At 35.6% G+C, this 22,540-nt stretch overlaps 2 protein-coding genes across 2 annotated transcripts in view; one reads left to right on the forward strand and one right to left on the reverse strand.

The window, feature by feature from the left end:
• RTN1 (reticulon 1) overlaps positions 1 to 22,540 on the reverse strand; it is a 325,732-nt gene that overhangs the window by 261,948 nt on the left and 41,244 nt on the right. The window lies entirely within an intron of this gene.
• LRRC9 (leucine rich repeat containing 9) overlaps positions 1 to 22,540 on the forward strand; it is a 103,491-nt gene that overhangs the window by 68,910 nt on the left and 12,041 nt on the right. The window contains exons 24-29 of the mRNA XM_037132383.2: positions 4,299 to 4,429; positions 8,507 to 8,615; positions 9,304 to 9,443; positions 13,874 to 14,010; positions 18,780 to 18,997; positions 21,250 to 21,318. Coding sequence (XP_036988278.2) covers positions 4,299 to 4,429; positions 8,507 to 8,615; positions 9,304 to 9,443; positions 13,874 to 14,010; positions 18,780 to 18,997; positions 21,250 to 21,318 — 804 coding nt within the window. The remainder of the gene's footprint in view (positions 1 to 4,298; positions 4,430 to 8,506; positions 8,616 to 9,303; positions 9,444 to 13,873; positions 14,011 to 18,779; positions 18,998 to 21,249; positions 21,319 to 22,540) is intronic.

Consider the following 22,540-nt stretch of genomic DNA (forward strand, 5'->3'; position numbering starts at 1 on the left):
GATATAACATTCTTTCAGTGATAACTACAACATTCTCTGGTTTCCATGTTTTCTGAGAAAGCTGTTATAATTCATAGTTTTATTTTTTTTTAGGTAAGATTCATTTCTCTCTCACTGTGTTCTATATTTTTTGTCTTCAGTTTTCAGAAATCCCATTATGATTATATGTCTTGACATGGATTTGGGGTGGGGTTCCTCTTTTGGAATTTGTTCAGGTTCTTGAATGTGTAGATTTATGCTTTTTCCTAATTTGGAGACATTTTAGCCATTATTTCTTCCAAAACTTTTTCAGCCCCACTTGATTTCTCTCTCATTCTAGGAATCCAACATTACCAATGTTAAATCTTTTGTTACGGTCCCACATATTCAGAATGTAGATTGTCTTGGTAAGGTGAGGTTCATTTGTTTTAAAGTCTGTTTTCTCTCTTTTGCTCAGGTTGGGTAATTTCTATTGTTTTATATTTAAGTTCACTGATTCTCTCCTCTGTTCAGTCTATTTGGCTGTTAAGCCCATCTGTTGTGTTTATTTGGTTATAATATTTTTCGATTCTAAAATTTCCATTTGATATTTCTTTACATCTTTTTTTTTTTGCTGATTGTTTTTATTTCTTTGCTGAGAATTTCTACTTATTCATTTGGTTTAGGCATGTTCATAATTGCTCATTAAATCATTTTTAGATGGCTGCTTTGAAATCCTTGTCAGATAATTATAACATCTGTGTCATTTCAATGTTGATGTTTGTTGACTGTCTTTTCACATTCTAGTTGAGATTTTCCTGATTCTTGGTATTTTTAATTTTTTTATTATATTCCAGACATTTTGGGTATTACTTTAGAGATTGTGGATCTTATTTAAATCTATTTTAGCAAGCCTCCCATGACACTGCACCAGTGAGGAGATGGGGCACCACTGTGTTGCTGTCAGGTGGGAAGTAGAAGTCTAGGTTCCCCCATTTGGCCTCTGTTAACAACCTGGAGGTGTGTGCTCCAACTGCTAGGCTAGGGTAGCAGCTCACACTCCCCATAGATTTCCACTGACTCATCCTGACTGGGAAAGGCAGAAGTGCCTTATTAATTCTCCATAGTCATATCATTATTACTGGGTAGAAGTGGAATAGGTTCCCCATGTGGTCTTTAGTGTGTTTGGATGCATTACTGTTGGGAGAGGATGAAGGTCCAGGCTCCTCATTCAGTACAGGGATGATGGAGGGATTGGTGGGCAAGAGCTGACATCTATGCTCCCATTCCTCTTGGTGCTACAATTTATTTCATGGTGTTTGGTGGAGTAAACCCGTTATTGTCTAAAAAATTCTGGTTAATCGGCTTCCTTTCCTTGTCTTTTGACCACAAAGAGCAGACCTTTTGTGATTTTTTTCTCTTATTGATATTTTTGGATTTCTGGCTTCCCCAGCACCTAATCCAGCATATATAGAACAAAAAGAAAACCCAAGTCTAAAGGAAAAATTCACTTCTGCGTATTTCCTTTACTTTTACACTACTATTATACTCATAACACTTATGACACCAAATGTGCAGGGTTTTCATATATCAAGCAATTCTTCAAAACCAGTTGAATGTCCTAGGATTCAACTGAATTCCAACACTACCTACCTGTATATAACATCAGATCCCACTGGCTAAGGGCTTGCTACCACAATACTGCCTCACCCCCACTTCAGACACCTATTATAAGTTGTCAATTGTGCTTCTGACTAACTGGCTATAAATAGAAAGTTCACCTGCTTAGGTTTAAATAATTTGCTAGAGTAGTTCATAGAACTCAAGAAAACATTTAGTTGCTAGGTAACTGGCTTATTTTAAAAGGGTGAAATCAGGAACAGCCTGATAGAAGAGACACATAGGCAAGGTATAGGAAGGGGATGAAGCTTCCATGCTGTGTCTGAGCTAACGACTCTCCCAGCACTTCCACATGTTCACTAACCCAGAAGCTCTCAGAACCACCCCCCTTTTGTGTTTTCATGGAGGTTTCACTGGGTAGACATGCTTGATTAAATCATTGACCCTTGATAACTGATTCAACATCTAGCATTTCTCCCCTTCCTAGAAGTCAGGAAGTAAGACTAAAAATTCCAACCTTATAATTGTGGTTGGTTCCCCTGGCAACCAGCCCCCATCCTTAGGGACTTTCCAAAAGTCACCTCCTTAGCGTAAACTCGGGTATAGCTGAAAAGAGCTTCTGATAAATAACAAGATACTTCTTTTACCTTTATGGCTCTGGAACTATTTCAGGAATCTATGATAAAAGACAAAATATTATAACAAAAGATGCCCTTATGGTTCTCATATAGGAACTTACAAAGGTTTTAGGAACTTAGAAAGGTATGCGCCAGAAATAGTGGATGAATACTAAATATATACATATACATATACATATTTCTTTTTATAAATCACAGTCTAACAGTCTACCCCCAAAGGATCTGTCTTTGAACATAAATCAAAGCAAAATGATAATAAAATTCAAAAGATACTAGCATTATTACTACAATTCCATTATCATTATCCAGTCCATAATCATATAGAAATGTCTCCCATGGTGAAACCAATCAGATTTGCAGGCTTCTACTGGAGACCTTGTCAGTTTCCCTTAGAGACATGATCTTGGAAAACATAGCTTCTCCCTTTCATATATCTGGTATAATTGAGCCAAGAGACAATATCATCTCTCGCTCAGAGCTTCTCTGAGGTATAAATATAATATTGGATTTTTCTCATTATATAAATTATTTGTTAATTTCTTTACTTATAAGTACTATTTATCCTCTCTATTCATACTCAAACTTTTCCACCTTTGGAAGGGAAGGTAGGTTCAGCTACTGTGCTGGTATAGAGCAGACAGCCATACTAGTCTAGCAAGTACCTCCCCATCAGTCCACTCCTATTCATATATGGTTATGTAGTCCCAGAACTAGTGGGCTATTTTTGCTACCAGGTAATACAGCTATATTCACTGTCAGCCCCAATTTTGCCAGATGTAATAAAGACAAAATCCACTCTCATCATATCCTTAGGAATTTGGACATAAAGTTGAAAAACATACTTATAGTTTCATTGCTTAGAAGTCATCCTCCCAGCACTTGTTGCAGCTGTGATCTTGTGACCACTGCAACAGGTAGAAAAAAAAAGTTGAGGTGATAGGTGGGAAGAAAAAAAATAAAGCGATCATTATCATCCTCTCTTAGCTAGAACTGCATAGTCATACCAGCCAGCATCCTTCCCCGAACCCACTTCCCCAGACCCACCAGAAAAACAGAAAAATCTATCCAGTGAGGACATACCTTTAGCCCCATTCATGTTCACATTGAGTGTGAGCACTCATGAAGGTGTGTAAGCCAGCCTTTCATGCTTTTATCTCCCTTTGTTTTAGACAACCAGTGTTTTAATTGCCCATTCCAATTCTCTTATCAAATGTCTTTCTACCCATCATTGGATATTATCATGGGCTGTCAAGCGTGTTCCTTGGTCTGATGGAATAACAGTCAGCTGTCCAAATTGCTGCAATACCTTCTATTCCAGTTCTTTTACAGCACTCTGAACCTTTGCTTTTACCACTGGGTAAGGAAAACCCAATGCACAGTCAGTATTTATTTCAGTCAAGACCCATTTGTAGCCCCTTAGGGCTACCAGCCTCAGTCTAACTTGCCAGCTATGTTCAGGGCCTTCCCCCCAGGGGAAATCTGCCACTTGGCCATCTGTAGCCTCTCTTTTGCTGGCAGAGAAAATAGTATTATTGGCATTTTGTGTCTCAAGGGTATAGGAGGAATATGTATAGATTCAGCCCATCTCTGCATTGCTATAGGCCCTCAATGTCCACCTTGTCAATTCCAATCACCTTCCAAACCTAGCAGGGAGTTCTGATGGGCATCAAAAGGACCTGCTTTGATGGTACCCCTCAAATTTCCATAGGACAATGATCCATGTGGACAGACCTTTAATAAGCCAGATTTCCATTGCCCTCCTGCCTGACTGTCCACATGGCCAGGCAAGGACATTAGATGAAGATCAAATATATATTTCTTATTATAAATAACAATAACATACCAGGGAACTTACCATAATGTCATTCTTTAGGTTCCAAGGTCCCTAGCTGGTCTGTTATCTTTTCTACCTTTCAGTCTCCTTATGTTTACTTTATATATAATGTGCAGAAGATTTAGTTGTACTTAGTAGGAAGAATAGAGAAAAATGAGTCCACTCCATTTTGACCTGGAACCAAAGGATCAATGTCATTTAGTCATCTGTAAGAGAAGACATCACTTTCTAAATGTTCTCATATATAGGACCCAACAGAGACTGAGTGTGCAAAAGATTTATTTGGTGGCAGACTAACTTCTGAGATGATTGCAGAACGACAAGGACATTCGAACTTTATCCAAATGCAAGAACTAAATTGGACTTCATCGTCCATCAGGTATAATCATTTTATTATGTTTTTAGCATTATACTTAAATAAGTGATTATTATCATTTTTCTTAGGTTTATAATTATATATCTTATCCAAATATAACTGATAATTCAGAAAATTATCAGCCCTACTTCAAAATCTCATGCTAACTTTACCACCCTTTGAAATACTCTAATAACTTTTATCATTACACACTATGCTTAAAAATGTCATCAATCTCTTTCTAAAACATTTCTCTTTTCTTTATAACCAAGCTTTTAAAAATTAGAATATATGAGGTTTGCTACTCACATTGAATCAGTCTAATTAATGCAATCTGTCTTCATTCCTCGGATGGACACTATTCTCATGAATATCATCACTGTCCTCCTGGTTAATAAATCATCTTATCGCCTTTCTTCTTATTCTGCAATCATCACAGACAGGCATCTTTAGCCATAGTTTTAATATAAGATGATGACCCCCAAATTTAGCTCAAACATAGGCTTCTCACTTGAATATTCAATTGCTTTCCAGGTAGCATCCAAAAAATAACATCCACCTATTGTTGCCCAAGCCAAAAATCTAAGAGTTATTTCTGCCTCTCCTTTGTCCTCCATTTTTAATTAATCACCATGTTCTCTACAGTCTATGTTTTAAGTATGTCTCATAATTCCCACTTCTTACTATAGTCACTGCCATTGGCTTAAGTTGGGAAATGAACTACTTTATAAATGTTCTTGATCATTTTGTTGTCATAGATAACCTTTACTGCAAGGCCATCTATTATTTATAGTGCCTTTTAAGATGCAAATTTTATCAGAATACTTCCCTTGTCAAAATTAAAGGGAATAAAACTTAAAGTCCCTGACTTCCGGCCAAGATGGAGTTGTAGATAGGTACACTTTGTCACCTTCCACAACCAAAAGAAGGACAACAAATTTAAAAACAAAAAATAACCATAACTGCCAGAAAATCAAACTGTATGAAAGTCTGACAACCAAGGAGTTAAAGAAGAAATACTCATCCAGACCAGTAGGAGGGGCAGAGATGGGCAGCTGGGGGATAGAAAGAATTCAAGGCAAGGCAGTGGCTGGAGGACTGGGCAAGGTGGTGGCTGGTGGAGCCCGCAGTCCCACATTTGCATGCAGATAAACCATAAGGAACAACTGGGGAGCAAAACAGACCATGCAACCCATGGTTCCAGTGTAGGGGAATAAAGCCTCAAAACCTCTGACTATATAAACCTGTGGGGTTGGGGTTGTGGGAGAAACTCCCAGCTTCATAGGAGAGTTTGTTGGAGACACCCACAGGGTCCTAGAATGAAACAAAACCACCCACTCACGAGTCAGCACCAGAAGGGCTCAATTTGCTTATGGGTAGCAGGGAAGTGACTGAAAGCCAGCAGAGAGCTGAGCAAGTAGTATTGTTCCCTCTCAGACCCCTCCCCCACATACAGTGCCAAAACACAGTGAGGTGGGTTGCCCCACCCTGGTGAATACCTACAGCTCGGCCACTTACCACATAACAGGTGTGCCAAGACAAAATATGGCCCAGATGAAAGAGGAGATCAAAGCTCCAGAAAAAATACAACTAAGTGTTGAAGAAATAGCCAACCTGTCAGATGCAGAGTTCAAAACACTGGTAATCAGGATGCTCACAGAAATGGTTGAGTATGGTCACAAAATAGAGGACAAAGTGAAGGCTATGCAATGTGGAATAAAGGAAAATGCACAGAAAACCAACTGTGATGGGAAGGAAACTGGGACTCAAATCAACAATTTGAATCACAAGGAAGAAATAAACATTTGATCAGAACAGAATGAACAAACAAGAATTCAAAAAAACAAGGAGAGGCTTAGGAACCTCTGGTACAACTTCACACATTCCAATATCCAAATCACAGGGGTTCCAGAAGAAGAGGAAGAACAAGAAATTAAGAACTTATTTGAAAACATAATGAAGGAGAACTTCTCCAACCTGGCAAAGAAAATAGACTTCCAGGAAGTCCAGGAAGTTCAGAGAGTCCCAAAGAAGTTGGACCCAAGGAAGCACACACCAAGGCACATCATAATTACATCATCCAAGATTAAAGAGAAGAGAATCCTAGAAGCAACAAGAGATAAGGGGACAGTCACTTACCTACAAAGGAGTTCCCATAAGACTGTCAGCTGATATCTCAAAAGAGATTTTTCAGGCAAGAAGGGGCTGGAACGAAGTATTCCAAGTCATGAAAGGCAAGGACCTACATCCAAGATTGCTCTATCCAGCAAAGCTTTCATTTAGAATGAAGGGCAGATGAAGTGCTTCTCAGATAAGGTCAAGTTCAAGGAGTTCCTCTTCACCAAGTCCTTATTATATGAAATATTAAATGAACTTATCTAAGAAAAAGATCAAAATATGAACAGTAAAATGACAACAAACTCACAACTATCAACAACTGAACCTAAAAAAAAAAAAAACCCAAACTCAGCAAACTAGAACAGGTACAGATTCACAGAAATAAAGATCACATGGAGGGTTATCAGCGGGGAGGGGGAGGGTAGAAAATGGGGAAAAGGTACAGGGAGTAAGAAGCATAAATGGTAGGTACAAAATAGACAGGGGGAGGTTAAGAATAGTATGGGAAATGAAGAAGCCAAAGAACTTATATGTGCAACCCATGGACATGAACTAAGGTGGGGGAATGATGGTTGGGAGGCAGGTACAGGGTGTAGGGTAATAAAGGGGAGAAAAAAATGGGACAACTATAATAGCATAATCAATAAAATATATTAAATAAATAAATAAAGTCCCTTTTACTGCCCTAACTGGTGTAGCTCAGTCAGGGTTGATTGGGTGTCATCCCCAAACTGAGGGACACTGGTTCGATTCTGTCAGATCACAAGCCCGGGTTGCAGGCCAGGTCCCCAACTGGGGGCATCCAGGAGGCAACCACTCAATGTTTGCTTGCATGTGGATAAAAAAAATATTTAAAGTCCCTTTGTACAGCACAGCAAACCCTTTAATTATCTATTTTTATCTTTTGTAATTCTTACCTTTATTGCCCCGTAACTCTTTATACTCCAGAAATTCTCAAATATACTAGTTCTTCAATCTTGATTATAAGATACAATCTTTAGTTATAAGATTGTTTCATGTTTCTGCCATTGCTTATGCCTGTTCCACTGCCTAAAACTCTTTTCTAATTTACCTAATGCCTATAAATTCTGCAAGTTTCATTTTAAGGGTTTTCTCCCCTGTGAAGTAATCCCTGACTTCCCCAAATAGGTTTTTCTTACCTAAAATACTTTACAACTGACTCTGTTTATAGCAACTTTCCCTTTTTATTTTAGTTTTTTCTGGGTCCCACTCTTTGAGGGCAGACAGTGTCTTTTCATATTTGTTATAACCTTTTCTAACATGTTGTCTGCACTTAGGAAATACTAATAAAAATATATTGAATGAATGAATGACTTATTAATGGATAAAAGTATGTCAAAATTGTAATTTCACAGTTTAGAATTTGTTTACACCCTTCTCTATTATGGCTCAAAGGAAGGTGGAACAGTTATAAAGCTATGGACTAAGAATCAAGCATTCTATTTAATTACTAAAACATCCTTAAAAGTGGAATGCAGTAAAAGATTTTAGGAGACCCCACAGAAAAACCTGTTTTCAAAGATTTTACTTGCTTTCTCCTTTTTTCCCCATTCTTAATCCTTTCCTGGCTCTTCAGAAATAGCCTATTTAATATATATCCTCTGCAGTTTACAACCTGAAAATCTTATGATATCAGCTTAACTATGATTTCATGAACATATGAATTTATAAAGAAATTGAAGATGTTTATTTTTTTAAGTTTTTTAATGATAGTGTTATGTTTATGTGGTAATAGACATTTTTAAAGCAATGAAATTCTGTCATTTTCTTACATATGTGCTCCTTTAAAAATGTATTTATCTGATCATTTCAACCATACATATTACATGAAAACAATTCTTTTTCATAACATTTGTCAGATGAGGTGTTTTTTTTTTAAATGCTTTTGGTCTTGTACATGAGGGATTCACTTATATAGTTTTCCTATTAAAATTATAACTGTAGTCCTTTGTCTAAATTCAGAACTGTGGATTTGATTCCAGTTGACCAATTCAGAAATGTGTGTAATGTGAATCTACAGAACAATAATCTTACCTCATTCAGTGGGTTAATCTATTTGCCTAATGTGAAGGTAAGTCATAAATTTTCTTTCCAAGTTTTAAATACAAGTTATATTATTTACTTTGTATTAAAATGTATTTTCATGTTACTAAAGAAAAAATATTCCTAAAGTTTTTTTTTTTCACCAAACAAAAAGTATAACCTCCCAGCGGTGTTTTGGTTGAACTCAGTTTTATGTGATTGCCTTGTAAGCAGTAAACGTTACTCGGCTCAGGAGATGGGGCGGAGGGGTGGAGGGCTGCTTCAATAGTGACCGCCTGTGCTGTGAAGTTGGAGGACAGTGCAGTGCTCCATGCAGCCTCACTGCCTTCTGTCCTGTAGCTTGACTGAACCCTCCCCTACAGTCTTTTAAATATGGAGAAATAGCAGTCTCTCCAACTAAAGAGTTATTTCACCTAAATCAGGCTTGGAGAAGTCAGTGCCTATTGAGAAAATTAAGCAGCTTTCTAGAGTCTCCATTATTTTGTTTTAAATGTCATTTCCCAGCATGTCAGATAATTTAAAAAATTTTTCAAAGCCAAATCCAGACAATTTGCAATATAAAAATGTGTCATTTCAACACTGATATTATTAAATTATGTTGTATAGTCCAACCATTTTAATTACTTTTAAGATGTTAATAATCTCAAACCAAAGATTATATACATATGGCAACATTTATTTTTAATGTCTGATTAATAAAGTATTCTTTTTGGTAGGTCTTATGCCTCAACTATAATCATATTGAATCAATCATGCCCAGACTAAAGCCTCAGATTCACTTGACCAACAGACAGCTGCTCTACCAGAAAGTGCCTTCAAGTGGCTATGGACAGCAAGGAACTTCAAAAATGAACCGGTATTGTTCTTTTTTTTTTTTTTTGACAATTATAAATAATTTAGGTTGGGAATTTAAAAAACAGTAAGTCACATTAATGATAGCAGTAACATACATTTAGCTTACTTTAATACTTATTTAATAGCTACATACCAAAGATGAACATCGCAAATAAAAAGACACTCAAGGTACACCTTTGTCATTGCGTTTTCCCTGCTTCCCTCATTTAACATCCACACTGTAAAAAAAGAAAATGATAAACACCTTGTATGTTTAATGATGTTCTGTTTTTTAAACTTAGGTATAATTCACATACCATAACATTCACCCTCAATGAGGGTGAATGTTACATTATTTTAGCATATTCACAAAATTGTGTGACCATTACAGCCATCTAATTCCAGGACATTTTCATCACACCACAAAATAACCCCTAAATTAGGAGCATAGAGTCAGGTTTCTCTTAACATTTGTTTTGTTTTATTTCTAAATTATTTATCTGGTTACTTAATGCCCCAGTATCACTGGAAAAGATACATTATGAAGAGGATGAGAACATAACCTCCCACCTTCCCACACATTTTTAGTAGAATATAAATAAATAAATATCTAAGAATACATTTATTACATTTTCCCCAATAAAGAGTATTCCTTGCATTTTTATTACTTTTATTGAAATATAATTTGCACAGAATAAAGCTCACCATTTTAGTTAATTTTGACCAATGTATTCAGTCACACAGCCATTACCACAATCAAGGTATAAACTATTCCTATTTCTAAAACGTTCCTTCTATCTCTTTGCAATCCCCTCCCCTAGACACTAGCCCTGGCAACAATCACTGATCTATCTATCAACTCTAACTATCTAGAGCTAATCAACAACCACTGATCTATCAACTATCAACTATCAACAACCACTGATCTATCAGCTCTATCACTATAAATTTTGCCTTTTTTAGAATTTTATATGATTAGAATCATATAATAAGTAATCTTTTGTGTCTGAGTTCTTCTACTTAGCATAATTCTTTTGGGAGTTATCTTTTGTTGCAAGTGTAATTCCTTGTATTGCTAGGTAGAATTCCATTATATAGATTATATGACAAGTTATTCATCTATGTACAGTTGGTGAGCATTTGGAATGGCTCCAGTTTGAGGCTGTTTTGATTAAAGCTGCTATGAACATTTAATTTATGCACATCCTTTATATTGGGAACTATTCATATTTGTTTTCAACAGCCTTATTAAAATATAGATTACATACTATATTCACTCATTTAAGTGTATAATTTTTATAGAGTAGTGCAACTATTAGCACAATACAGTTCTAGAACATTTCCATCACACTCCAAAAAAGATCCTTCAGGTTCATTTGCAATCAATTTCTTTTTCCACCTCTAGCTCCAGGAAACCATTAACTCACTTCCTATAAAGTTGTGTTTTCTAGACATTTAATCTAAGTGGAATCATATACTATATGTTCTTTTGCATCTGCCTTCTTATATTTAGCATAATGTTTTTGAGATTCATCCATGTATTAGTAGTTCACTTTTTTATTCAGGTTGGGTATTCCACTGTATAGATATGCCACACGATGTTTATATATTCACCAGTTAATGGACATCCAGATTGTCCCCACTTTGGAGGTAGTATGAGTAATGCTGCTATAAACATTTGTGTAGAAATATGTGTGTACACTTATGTTTTCATTTCTCTTGGGTAGATACCTAGAAATGAAACTGATGGGTCATATAGTAAATTAATGTTTAACTTTTTTTAATTAATTAATTTATTTTCAGGGAGAAGGGAAGGGAGGGAGAAAGACAGGGAGAGAAATATTGATGTGAGAAACTTCTACCTGTTGCCTTGTGTATACATCTCAGTGAGGGACCAAACCTGCAACCTGGGCATGTGCCCTGACCAGGAATCAAACCCATGAGTTTTTGGTTTGTGGGACAATGCTCAACCAACTGAGCCACTCCAGTCAGGGCATAATGCTTAACTTTCTAAGATACTGCCAGCCCTGGCAAGTGTAGCTCAGCAGATTGAGTGTTGGCCTGCAAACCAAAGAATCGAGGTTCAATTCCCAGTCAGGGGACATACCTGGGTTGCAGGCCAGTTCCCAGCAGGGGATGCATGAGAGGCAACCATACACTGATATTTCTCTCTCTCTCTCCTTCCCATCCCCTCTAAAGATAAATAAAATGTTTAAAAAAACTTAAACCAAAAAAGAAAAGAAACTGCCAAACTATGTTGCAAAGTAGCTGTGCTGTTTTACATTACCAACACTTTTAAGAGTTCTAATTTCCCCATATACTCACCAACACTTGTTATTATTGTCTGTCCTGTTCATTACAGCCACTGTACTGGTTTTGAAGTGCTAACTCATTGTAGTTTTAATTTGCATTTCCCTCATGACTAATGTTCTTGAGCAGCTTTTCATATGCTTATTAGCCATTATTATATCTTCTTTGGTGAACTGTTTAAATCTTTTGCTTATTTTTTAAAAGATTTTATTTATTTATCTTTATCAGGGAAGGGAAGGAGAGAGGGAGAGAAACATCAATGTATGGTTGCCTTTTGTGCATCCCCTGCTGGGAACTGGCGTGCAACCCAGGCATGTGCCCTGACTGGGAATTGAACCCCAACTGTCTGGTTTGCAGGCCTGTGCTCAATCCACTGAGCTACACCAGCCAGGGCTTTTTGCTTATTTTTTATTAATTTTTTTTCTGCCCTGGCTGGTGTAGCTCAGTGGATTGAGCATGGGCTGAGAACCAAAGGGTCATCAGTTCGATTCCCAGTCAGGGTACATGCCTGGGTTGCAAGCCAGGTGTCCAGTGGGATTACCACACATTAATGTTTTTCTCCCTCTTTTCCCTCCCTTTCCCTCTCTCTAAAAATAAATAAATAAAATCTTTTAAAATTTTGTTTTTCTTTCATTGATTCTAGAGAGAGGGGAAGGGAGGGAGAAAGAAAGGGAGTGAAACATTGATGTGAGAGAGGAACATCCATCGGATGCCTCCTGCCATGTGCCCTGACTGGGGACTGAACCCAACCCTCAACCTAGGCATGTGCCCTGACCAGGAATCGAACCTGCAAACTCAGTTTTCTGGATGATACCCAACCAACTGAGCCACACTAGCCAGGGCAAATCTTTTACTTATTTAATTAGTTTGTCTGACTTTCTATTATTGAGTTCTTTAAATATTTTGTGGATATAAGCCCTCAATTAAATATTATAAATGATTTATAAGTATTTTCTCTGTGTGTGGCTTTTTATTTTCTTGAGTGGCATCTTTTAAGAAATTTTAATTTTGTAAGTCCAATTTATCAACTTTTTCTCTAATGGATTGTGATTTCGGTGTTGTACCTAAGTATTTTTTGCTGAATCTAAGGCCACAAAGATTTTTCTCATATTTTCTTCAAAGTTTTATGTTTTTCTCTTTTCTTTTTTTTAAATATATTTTATTGATTATGCCATTACAGTTGTCCTATTCCCCCCTCCCCTTTTCTATTTAGGACTATGAACCACTTTGAGTTAATTTTTGTGTATGTTGTAAGGTATAAATTCATCTTTTTGCATGTGGTTATCCGTGTCCCAATACCATTTAAAATACTATCCTTTCCCCTGCTGAATTTCCATGGTACCTTTGTTGACAAGTAGTTGATGATAATTCTAACAGTTTATTTCTGAACTCTATTACATTAACATATATATCTGTCCTTTCACCAGTACCAACTGGTTTGATTACTATAGCTTTATAATAAGTTTTGAAATCAAGGATTGTAAACCCTTTAACTTTGCCCTTATAAGAGTTTATTTTGGATATTCTGCGTTCTTTGAATTTCCTTGTAATTGTTAGGATAAGATGGTTATTTTGCTGGGTTGAGGGGAGGCCTGCTGAACTTTTGATAGAGATTGCATTGAATCTATTGATCAATTTGGGGAGAACTGCCATCTCAGCAATACTGAAAATAGATAGGCATGGAATATTTCTTCACTTATGTAGATCTTTAATTTATCTCAGCAATGTTTTGTAACTGTCTGTATATACATTTTGCAGTTGTTTTGTAAAACTTTTCTGAAGTATTTTATTCTTTCTTATACTATTGTAAATAGAATTTCTAATTTTATTCTCAGTTTATTGCTGATATATAGAAATTCAAATTATTTTGTATATTAATTTTTACCCTGTGATTTTGCTGAATTCATTTTGGTAAATTCCTTAGGATTTTTTAAATACAAGATTATGTCATCTTAGAATACAGACAGTTTTATGTATTCCTTTCCAATCTGGATGCATTTTTTCCTCTTTCTTTACTGTTTCTTGGCTAATTGTACTCACTCTTGCTTTTCATTTTATGGTAAGTACATGCCAGACTGTCTTTTTATGATATAGCTGGTTTGAAATTAAGTTTTTGGAATCAAACTTATACATGTGTTTCAGGGATGTCATGAACAATGAAAATTTGCCTCCAATAATGCACAGCTTAGAAGTTCTTCATCTGGGCTACAATGGAATTTGTAATTTAATTCAGCTACAACTAAACAGACTAAGAAATTTAAAATTCCTCTTTCTACAGGGTGAGTAGCAACACTGTTGATATGTAAGTCTTTGTTATTAAAAACTGACTGATCATTATCCTTTTTGATAACCAAATACAAACATCAACATATACTTAAAACAGACTCACTGACCAAAGTATTTTAGTGATCACAAATGTTTTTTTCTTGAGTTATTTACATAAATAATGAAAATGTAACATTCTAGGACTATTGAATGTTGCCCTAGAAAATGCAATATCCTAGGACTGTGTGCAGTATTACATCATAGTTTATTTCTATATCATATCTATTTAAAAAACAATAGAAAGTATCCAGTGAGCAATTCATAAGTACTTATTAAACCCAGAATTGTGCTAAGTACTAAAAAGATACAGAAATACTATATTTTTGTAATTATATATAATTTAGATCCTTGCTTTAAAGTAGTTTAAGATCTACCTATAGAGGTATACTGAAATAAAGATAAATTAAGTTCTGACACTGTGTTATTAACTTAAGTGCAATAGAAGTTTAAAGAGAAATTGAATCATGGTAACCCCTCTACACATCTAGAACTTTTTGAAAGATTGATAGACTTTAGATTGAAGGTGAGCATTACTAAGAGCTTTGCAAGTGAGGTAGTGGAGGGGACAGTCACAAGGGCAAGACTGTGAAGACTGTGGTGTCCACAGGCCAACACTTGAACAGGGACCAACCTGATGAAAACAAAGAATACACAGTTTTCTGAGAAAGTTATAAAGTTTCTAAACACGATCAATTTGATGGATAATGTTCATTTTTGCAGTTGAAAATGGTAGGAATTGTAAATTTTTAGAAAAGTAGCATGAGAAAAAAATAGGGTTTGGAACATTAGTATAACAATAAGAGGGATCAAATATGTCGTGATTAAAAGAGACTCAACTTTGGGTGGTAAACACACAGAGCAATATACAAATAATGTATCATAGAACTGTACATTTGAAATCTATATAATTTTATTAACCAATGTCACCCCAATAAATTTAATAAAAATAATTATTTAATGACACAAAAGAAAGGTTGGGAGATATATCAGTGAATTGTATGGGAAGATTGCTGTATTGTTGATCTGAGTATAATAATTTTTTCTGAAAGACAGACTTTTCAAAGTATGTGATAGATGATAGCTAGAGAGGTTATATAAGCATATTTGGAGAAGTAACTTAGGTTAAAGATACTGAACAGGAGGAGAGAATTCTGAGATTAGTCTAAAGTTAATGAAGACAAGGGCAAAAGCTGTAGGGAGTACATAAATGTAGACAGTGATAAAATGAGGCCATGCCAGGGTCCACAAGAGAGCTAAAGAATGTGTCATGTTAAATGTACAAGAAGGTGGGGAAGGTGGAATCTTCGAGGAAGAGTACAGTTGGGCTGTGGAAAATCAAGTTAGAATCGTAAGGATTAACAGTCAAGTGTATCTAAAATTTAACTATTTAGTTAAATAGGTGGGAGTTTTTCTTTTTAAAAATATTTTATTGATTGTGCTATTACAATTATCCCAATTTTTCCTCCTTGGCCCACCCCACTCAGCACCCCCAACTCTTTCAGGCCATCCTCCCACCTTTGTTCATGTCCATGGGTCACATGTGTAAGTCCTATGGCTACTCCATTTCCTATATTGTACTTTGCATCCTCATGGCTATTCTGTGACTATCAATTTATACTTCTTTTTTTTTAATATTTTATTATTTATTTATCTTTAGAGGGGAAGGGGGGAAGGAGAGAGGGAGAGAAACATCAATGTATGGTTGCCTTTTTTGTGCGTCCCCTGCTGGGAACTGGCCTGCAGGGAACCGGCCTGCAACCCAGGCATGTGCCCTGACTGGGAATCGAACCGCGATCGTGTGGTTCGCAGGCCCACGCTCAATCCACTGAGCTACACCAGCCAGGGCCAATTTATACTTCTTAATTCCCTCACATCTTCACCCATTCCCTCAAACACCCTCTCCCATTTAGTAACCATCAAAATGTTCTCCATATCCATGATTCTGTCTGTTGTTCTCATTTGTTTAGTTGGTTTCTAGATTCAATTGTTGATAGGTATATGTTATTGCCATTTTATTATTCAGAATTTTGATCTTCTTTTTCTTAGATAAGTCCCTTTAACATTTCATATAATAATGGTTTTGTGATGATGAACTCCTTTAGTTTTTTCTTGTCTGGGGAGCTCTTTATCTGCCCTTTGAATCTAAATGATAGCTTTGCTGGGCAGAGCAATCTTGGCTATAGCCCCCTCCTTTTCCTAACTTTAAATATTCTTGCCAGTCCCTTCTAGCCTGCAAAGTTTCTTCTGAGAAATTGGCTGACAGCCTTATGGGAACTCCCTTGTAGGTAGCTGCTTTTAAGCTTCTCTCTTTATCTTTAAGCTTTGATATTTTAATTATGATGTGTCTTGGTGTGGACCTGTTTTCATCCATATTGTTTGGGGCTTTCTGTGCTTCCTGGACTTACATGTCTATTTCTTTCACCAAATCAGGCAAGTTTTCTTTCATTATTTTTTCCAATAGATGTTCAGTTTCTTGCTCTATCTCTTCTCTTTCAGGTACACCTATGATGTGAATGTGGTTTGACTTGAAGTTGTCCCAGAGGCTTCTTACACTATTCTCATTTTTTTCCTATTCTTTTTTCTTCTTGTTGCTCTGCTTGGTTGCTATTTGTTTTTTTATGTTCCACATCATTGATTTGATTTTCAGCTTCATCCACTCTACTGTTGATTCCCTATAAAATGTTCATTTCCTTTAGTATATCCTCCTTCATATATGCCTGGCTCTTTTTTAGGCTATTGCATTACTGATTTCTTTGAGCATCCTTATAGTCAGTGTTATTCTGCATCAGATAGATTGTTCATCTTCATTTTGTTTAGTTCTTTGGAGATTTTTGGCTTGGGCCATGTTTATTTATCTCCTCATTTTGGCAGCCTCAGTGGGAGTTTTTCAAACAAATGTAAATGATATTAGTTATAGAAATGTAAGATTCCTGGTAACACATTTAGCATAGTTTTCTTGGAGTTTTCTCCCTTAAATATGCTTAATGAGCATCTCAAAATGAATTATGGCCAAAATTATGCTACTGTAGAGATTATTCAGTACTTGAAGCTATCTGATATAATTTTTATACTAGTGGACTTAAAATATTAAAAGTAATAGTCTAGATACATAATTTCATGAATGTGATATATTAACACACTGAGTTATTTTTCTCACTTTTACTTAAATAAATGTTTTAAATTTATATGTAAGGCACTGGCAATGTTTCAAAGTCTGTGATTTTTAAAACAAGCTCTGTGTGCAATTTTGTTGAAGGTTGTAATATTATTAATTTCCCTATAAGAACAGAACAAAATAATGTAAATTCACCATATATCATCAATTTGAGACATACTCTTTACATTTAATATGTCTGAAATATGATTGTTTTTTAACTGATGGGTTGTCATCGTTGACTTAATTAACCAAGTTTTTTCTTTCTAAAGGTATACATTAAATATTGACATATTTTAATATTGTTGCTGTCTTAAGTTAGATGAAATATATTAAATTTCAAGGAGAAAAATTCCAAGATCATAGGATCACGTGCTTAGTAATACATTCATTTGCTAGGGCAGCCATAATAAAGAGACTGGGGGGTGGAGTGGCTCGACAGCAGATAACTGAATTCTTCATAGTTGTAGAAGTCAGAAATCCATGATCTGAGGGATTCTTTTCTTGGCCTGTAGATGACATCTGTATCTTCACGTCGTCTTTCCTATGTGTGTTTCTGTGTCCTAATCTCTTATTATAAGGACACCAGTCATATTAGATTAGGGCTCACCCCAATAACCTCATTTAATCTTCTTTAAAAAACCATATCCCCAAACACAATGACATTCTCAGGTATTAGGGGTTAGAACTTCAACATATGAATTATGGAGGAGGGGGACACAATTCAGTCTATTATAGACAAAGAGGATGAATAGTAAATGAAACATTGTGTGGCATGGTAGAAGCAGCATTGAGCTTAAGATATAAAAGGTCTAGGTTATGCCTGGTATTGCCACTTTTGTATCTTTGAGCAAGGCACTTAATTTCTCTTACCCCCAGTTTTATGATAATTAAAAATGATAATATTTTCCCTGTCCTATTTTGAGACTTTATTAGGAAACACATATAAAAGCATTTTGTCAACTCAAAGGTCATCTCATATAAATTATCATAAATACTTATAAAGCTATTGATTGCTACAGTAGAGAGAAATTATAGATTATAAAGAAAGGATTGAGGTTTTAAACAATATAATGTATTCTTAATTTTTAATGTGGTTGTAGCATAAAAATATGTTTTTGTGAAATAAAACATATTTATGATATATTTTTCCAATTTAGTAACACAACAAATTAGTTTATCTTAATAAATAAGTAGATATACCTATTTGAATACCTATTCGAATAATCAGATATACTCAGAAGGCATATCTTTTGCAGCATTTTTGTACATCTACTTTTGTCAATAACAACTATTTTAGTACTTAATTACTGAACAGAGATTGGATTAATTCAGTATATTGTATATGTAACATCTTGGTCTTTCAAATATAAAGAGGAAATTTTACCAAATATTATTTGATGATAATGCTTCCTTCTTATAAACTACATTCCTATTAGTCCTTAAAAATAAATTCTTTTTAATACTTTTCCAAAAATAAATTTATGAATAAATATTTAAATGAAGATAGATGACCTTTTATCAGGAAGTTTGGGGTCACTTGACATATCATGACTTATCTTTTTTCAGGGAATGAAATCAGTCAAGTTGAAGGGCTTGACAACTTACTAGTACTTCAGGAATTGGTAGTGGACCATAACCGCATCAGAGCATTTAATGATAGTGCCTTTGCCAAACCAAGCTCCCTGTTAGCACTTCACTTGGAAGAAAATAGACTACGAGAGTTGAACAACTTACAACCTTTGGTAAAACTAGAGAAACTCTTCCTAGGATATAATAAAATCCAGGTAATGTTAGTTTGTTTTTGTTATGCGATTTACAAGACTTACGTAATTCCTCTGAACATAAAGCTTCCAAACACACCAAATAAAAATTTTGCTAATGTGTTACTTATCATTTATATGCCATGCATACACTCTGTGATGCAGAAACAAGTAGATAGCCTGTGATGCAAAGATGTCCACTCTGCTTCTAGACTCATAAACCCGACCAACCCACATGCATCCACCTGCTAAAAAAAGATTACTCTAAATGTTCTAAGGCTCTTCTCAGAAGTCCTCTCCAAGAGATCCGTTTTGTTCTTAGCTACTTGCTCCATGCTGTTGCTGCATCTCAATCCCAGACTTCCTCTGGTCATTTAAACTTGACATATAGACTTGTTCTACCTGGTATCTGAATCAATTTCTGATAATACTTTAATATTCCACCTCTCCCCTACTTTAAGCTTCCTTAGGATCCTGCTTTAGCTTTACCTGCTCAAAATTCAATCTATTTCCATTAGACCATAGCCCCAACTGAGCCTGCCCAGACTCTCCTGAGATAGTATACAGATGAGAGGGTTGAAAGTATACATAACCTTCTATAGCCCTAACATTTCTCTAAGTGTTTTGCTGATGATCTGTTAGCCTTCCTTTTACCAATTTTTCTACTCTACCTATATCTCTAAGACACCTTGAGGACAAAGTGAACTGTGGACTTCCCCCAAAGGGCAGAAACTAAGTCTATCCTGCCCACATTTATATCAGTATATAGCATAGTGCCTGGTACATAAGAGGTACACAATCAATATTTGCTGGTGTTCAGTAAGTATTTGCTATACTTACTCGTGTTCAGAAAGCCTCTTCTGAACTGATATAAAAGTCTGTTCAGAGATAGAAAGAAGTCATGAGCAGTACCCCTTTTCTATAGCATAGCAAGTAGGAAATACACATTCAAAGAAGGAAAACAGCATGTAATTCATTTATCAAGGTTAAAGTAAATTCGCCTGAGATAACCCTGCAAAACCCAATGATTCTTCCAAAGCTTCATCCACAAGTTAACTAAATTAGGAAAATTGCTTTCCTATGGGGAGTCTTTCCAGTGACAGCAACTAAGGTAACACAATGGACTGTCAGGTTAGACTTACACGAATCACAGCTCTTACCCAGTATCACACCTTTTTACTAATAATTTCAAAGATATACAGGGTCTAGGACATTCTCATGACTTCTTTGGTCCTTCCTCTCCACATCTCACACATATTGTCCAGCTTTGAATAAAACGTGAGCTCTCCAAATAAGACAATCCCATACAACAAGGGAGTGTTTCATTTATTTAATAACTCCATTTTATACTTGAATTTACATGATATTTTACAGGGAGCCATGCCTGATAAATCTATAGACCCTAGGTTTATTCATTATAAGCAGTCCTGAACCAGAGAAATCCTGCTAAGAGCACCCCATAAATTAGGACCTTCTTTCTAGTAAATAGCATAGGTTTATTTGACAGGACATCTGGTTACCAGCATACTTAGAAGGAGTTTAGACCAGTGACCTGCTTTTCCCTAAGAATGTCCCTGCCTCACCTGCCTCCCCATCACCCTTACCCCCTAAAGGAAGTGAATGAATAGCAAATCAACTGATATAGCAACTTCCTCCCCAGTAACTTAAACAGGATAATGTCTAGTCAAGCTTATTTACTATCAAAATTTAATATAGCTAAAGGACAACCCCTAGGATAAATCACGGGGGAATCACAGTCTTAGTGTTGTTATTAATATCAACCCACCTAACTATCAAAGATATTTAAAAAAAGAAAAGAAAGAGAAAAAGAAAGAAGTCTCAAGAATCACCTGAGATTGCAAATGACTTTAGGAAATAGTCAATTGCTATTTCTTGCCCTAAATTAAAGGCTCCACATAAATGTGTATCCTGACGATGTACTCAAAATATAACAACCATCAGTGTGCTGGTTAATGTTTAACAGATGACTTTCCAGGGACAAAAAGTCCCAATCAACAGTATTTACCTAGTTCCATGGTATAATTTCTTCTACCAAAGCCAAATTCCAGTTAAAACACCATCTCACAAATTTCCTGGAAATTTACCAGTATTACACAGCTCTGTCCTTAGTCAACCATACAAAATATTGTCACTCAAGCTCACTTCACAGGGTTTAATCATGAGCTAGCTACAATCCAACACTTACATATAATTAGACTCAAGTGTATATTTGAAGATATTGGATCTAACCAAATAACTTCTTAACTTTTGAACAGGATATAACAGAACTGGAAAAACTTGTTGGTATCTCTTCTCTTAGAGAGCTTACAGTTTATGGCAATCCAGTGAGTATGTTACTTTTTAAATTTATTAGTTAATTTACTTATATAAAATTTATTTTTATATAAAGTGAGAAAGGATTTAATTTAATTTGTTTTGTTTTATTTATTCATAGACAGTGATCCAAGCACAATTTATTGACTAATGTCTTCTTTCAATTGGTTCCAGTATAAAATGCCATTGTAATATATAAGAGGGTCAGTTTTAGAGTTTGACATTATATTCATTGGCCTATTTGTCAGTCCCTGTATAGCAATATTATACTGTATTCATTACTAAAGTTTTATATTGCCTTGATGTCTAATAGGGTAAGCACCTCTCCTCGTCCACCTTCTGTTTTTCTTTCTTTGCTGTCTTGGCTATTCTTGACCCTTTACACTGTAAGTTTTAGCAAACAGCTTCTCAAGTTCTACAAGACTCAATATTTTAATGAGAACTGCATTGAATATAAAAATTAATTTGGGGAGAAATTTGCCAACTTTCCTGTTGGAATCTTTGAAGGGATCTAATAAGTAGAGCCCTTGTTCACCTAACATCTGAATAAATTGAGAAACATGTCAGTGGCAAATGGAGAGGTGAAAATACTTGGCTTGGCTTAGTGAGAAAGCCAAGTGGGCCTGCTAACAGATTCCAGAAACAGGCAATCATGATCACCCAGTAGCAGAAAATACTTGACTGAGGACTTTCCACCTGGGAAGACAGCTTCTCCTGGAGGAACAGAAAGCATTCTCCCAGCAATGAGCCCCTTCCCAAAAGGAAAGACAGCAGCTAAACCTGCCCAGTTTCATCTTTCCAGATTTAAGTCACTCTGCTTCCCCTGTTGAGTGAAAGGTTCAGAGAGCACAGCAGGGACACATCAGAGAGCTATTTCCACCAAAAAATAAATACAGTAATTAGTCTCTATTAACATTTATAGCATTGACTTCCCATTCATAAACACAAATGTCCCTACATTTGTATGTCCTGTAATAAAGATGTATGATTTTCTCCAAAAGGTTTTAATCTTTGGTTAGATTTATTGCTTTTTCCCTCTTGTGATTTTTATTTTTATCTTATTTTTATTTTTAATGTATTTTTCCATTACCATTTAGTCCCTTATATATACCTCCCCCTGCCCCCCTACAATCACCACACTGTTGTCCATGTCTGTTTTAATAACCATTTTAGACAGTATCTTTTTACATTTTTGTATATTATTCTTTACCCAGGAACCTTGCTGAATACTCT

This window comes from Artibeus jamaicensis, unplaced genomic scaffold (genome assembly GCF_021234435.1).
Source record: "Artibeus jamaicensis isolate MK-2021 breed Jamaican fruit bat unplaced genomic scaffold, CSHL_Jam_final contig_851, whole genome shotgun sequence".
In the NCBI taxonomy this organism is placed as follows: Eukaryota; Metazoa; Chordata; class Mammalia; order Chiroptera; family Phyllostomidae; genus Artibeus; species Artibeus jamaicensis.